The sequence below is a fragment of the Eurypyga helias genome, unplaced genomic scaffold (assembly GCF_000690775.1).
Source record: "Eurypyga helias isolate BGI_N326 unplaced genomic scaffold, ASM69077v1 scaffold30371, whole genome shotgun sequence".
Taxonomy (NCBI): domain Eukaryota; kingdom Metazoa; phylum Chordata; class Aves; order Eurypygiformes; family Eurypygidae; genus Eurypyga; species Eurypyga helias.
This window is the reverse complement of record NW_010231950.1, coordinates 11,009-14,224: the sequence shown is the minus strand read 5'-3', so window position 1 is coordinate 14,224 and position 3,216 is coordinate 11,009. Positions and strand designations below refer to the sequence as shown.

At 43.7% G+C, this 3,216-nt stretch overlaps 1 protein-coding gene across 1 annotated transcript in view; it reads right to left on the bottom strand.

Annotated features, from left to right (window-relative positions):
• Nucleotides 1-1,432: 1,432 nt before the first annotated feature.
• Nucleotides 1,433-3,216, bottom strand: part of LOC104516818 (protein unc-45 homolog B-like) — an 11,401-nt gene continuing 9,617 nt past the window's right edge. The window contains 4 exon segments of the mRNA XM_010161271.1: nucleotides 1,433-1,763; nucleotides 2,412-2,567; nucleotides 2,680-2,797; nucleotides 3,162-3,216. The exon segment at nucleotides 3,162-3,216 is cut by the window's right edge and continues 28 nt beyond it. Of these exon segments, the coding sequence (XP_010159573.1) occupies nucleotides 1,497-1,763; nucleotides 2,412-2,567; nucleotides 2,680-2,797; nucleotides 3,162-3,216 (596 nt within the window). The 3' untranslated portion in view covers nucleotides 1,433-1,496.

Below are 3,216 nucleotides of genomic sequence, written 5' to 3'. Positions count from 1 at the left end.
TCAAAGTTCAGTGCATAAAATCTCTTAAACCACTCACGCACCTCAGGGTTTCATTCTGACAGCGCAGCCCCCAGAGGGTAAATCTGCAAGGCAGGTATGTCTGCATTTTCCATCCCCAGACACAACACGAGTGCCTAATTCTGCTGTCTGGTGGAGAAAAGGAAAGGAAGTAGTCCACTCTTAAGTTGTAAGTGCAACACTCATACTGGTTTTATTCAGACCTCCAAATAAATTTGCCTTTAGGATGTCAAACCTAATAGTTTAAACATTCTTACTTTTCCAACTTCAGGAAGCTGGAAGCACTTTCCATTTTTTTTCCTTAACGTACAAGGAAAGACTATGCCCGTGGCTCCTTTCCTAACCCCCAAACCTCAACACTTAATCATGCCACACCTGTCATGTGAGGATCACTGCCATTTAGTATGATCAGAAATATTTAAATGCACTTGAATTCACATTTAAATTGTTGCTGAGTAAGTTTATATCTACTATATGCTCAGATTTTCTCCCCCTGGGGACTAAATTGAGGGTCTGATTTTTTTTTTTTTTGAGTTGTCCATATCATGCATAAAAAAAATCTGTGGCTGAATGTAAACCTTTATTTAATAAAGTTTAGTGTGGTGACCAACTAGTTTGTTTACTTCTCATTCTGCTTCTTCCATGAATATTTTCAACATTCCCTGTCCCCTGTTGAACCAAACACTGTGCCCTGGTGTGAACCACAGTTTAACCCATTGGTGCCACCTCCTCCCTGGTGTGAACCTCAGTTTAACCCACTAGGCTTTCATGGTGACTTTCCATGTTCGTTTGAGCAGCACTGGATAGTTTGTAAAAGTGGTGAAAATTCAGCCTGTGGTACGGATTACTCCAGCTTCCTGGGTATGATGCAAGGCTGCAAGTGGGAGTTGCCTTAGATTTTTCATTTGCGTAACAAAAACAGCACAGGAATTCCACATGGAACAAAGTAGTGAATTTATTAAGAGTTCATCCACATCCTCACACTTTGGCACTTAAGGCTGTTTAAAAATACCATGAATGAACAAAAAAGCACACAGCTAAAACCCAACCTATTTTCTGAGTACAGAATAGAAGGCATTTAACCTTTTCTGTTAGACCACTGCTAGAAATTCCAGAAGTACCAGCAGCTGAAGATGGTTGCAGAACAGATTTCAGCTCTGTTGTTTGCTTCCAACAGGCCCCTGGCACATTTCTAACACAAGTGACTGACAGCTGGACCTTGAAGCTTTCATCATTATCATCTGAATGGGGGCAAAGAAAGGATTTACCCGATCTGGGGATTACTCAGATGGGCACTTTCCAAATTTCCCAGGCAAATGTCCCCCTCTTCTCATGCAGTTTCTGCTCCTCCAAAGTTGTCTCCAAATGATTCCGTGCCTTGACAATGGCACTAGATTTTCCTCCTGGGTCTCACTTTTCCACATTTCTCAGCGGTGTTTTTTCCCCACATTCAGCCTTTTTTGGTGCTTTTCATGTCCTCATGCCTGAGAGAGAGGTTTGATCAGCCCATAATCCATGCACCTTGTGAGGCAATCACATGCTACATTAATGATGTGCTGCTTCTTGGGGTCATCTGCTTGCTTGCTGGTGTAAGTCAGAATCTCTAGGAGCTCTGTCTCCACCAGCTTCTTCGCAAGGTCTTTGTCAGCACTGATTAAGTTGAAAGCAATGACGAGTCCTCGGTGCTGCACTTCCATGTTATCATGCAAGCATAGTCTCTGTAGGATTTCAAGCCACTGGGTGGTCTTCAAGGGAGAGAGAGATCATTAGTATCGGTCTGAAGAGTACCTCAGCCAAGAATGTGAGTTTGGCAGGGCACTTCTCAGCAGAAGGAAGCCCAGGGACTCACCTCTTCAATACTCATGTCAGGTACGGTTATTTGATTCTTTAACTAAGGAAACCTGACTCCAAACTTTTGAACCCAGTTTTTGTTATGCTAAAGTCAGAAGCTTTCATGGCACTAGCGCCACACGAAACACGTTTCATGCTTAGACTGCTGCATAATCTCTGTGCAAAGCAGCTGATCAGAGTATTGACACAGCTGACATGACCAGAAGCAGACCACCTCTAACAAGGTTTGGGTTTCAGGTTATTTATCAAAAGCTTTAAGAGCCTATAGAATAATATTCTGCATTCCTAACCTTGGTTGACAGTTAGCATCCTGGACTTAGCCTGAGGAATGGCTATATAGAAATGTTTCAGCTCTGAGATGAAGTCTAGTATAAGGGCAGGCTTTACATTGTGCAGGGATGGACAAAGAGCATGCACACCCAGATCTCAGCCTCACTACCAAACTGGTGGGCCACATCTTCCTTTTACGAGGCATTTTCATGACCGAGCCGGGCCCCTTCAAGCGCAGGTCTACACTGCCAATATCAGACTCATGGTCTTACCACTTCAGTCATCTTAGAGCAGAGTTTCTTTTGTGATGCTGTAAGCATGGCCAGGGCTCCCGCCGCTGCAACCTGGACTTTCTCATCATCCTCACCACACAGTAATACCACCAATTTCAGCCGGTCATTTCCATCAGCCACAAACCACTCTTGGACCTAAAAAACCCACAAACCCACGATATCCACAGACAACACATTTAGGAATGCCTCTTCGCAGGGGCTCACAAACTGGTGCATGCAGCCAAGTCTGACGCGCCCAGCAAGTTACCTCCTTGTTGACCACCAAGTTGCACATGCACTCTGTGGCTGCCTGTCGCAGTTGGTCGTGATTCTCAAACATATAGTTTTCAATATCTGGCAGGGCCCTCTCTTTGACTATCTTCATCCTGTGTTGAAGAGCAGTCAAACAAAAATCATCATGGGACAAGCAATAACCAACTTACAAAATACTAACTGCAGAGAGGGAAGGCCTTGAAACAAATCAGCGTCTGCAGCACTGGAGCGTTGGCATGTGCTTTATTATCCTCTATCTAGTGCAGATTAGGTTCCTATCTTTCCTCTTTCTAGAGGAAAATGTGCTAGTCCTTTCCTCCTGGTTAATTTTATGAATCTTTTAGTTCTGAGATCTTTATAGCTCTGCCAAAAGTAGCTCAAACTGACCAGTCTTCATAGTCCTACAAGAAAGGGCCTGAACTGAAGTTCACATTCATTCCTAAGGAAGAAAGAAGGTCAAAAAGCAGTTAGACTCACCTAAGTTTATCACTTCTTCCTGAAAAGTTTGTGAGGCCTAACAAAGCCTCGTAGT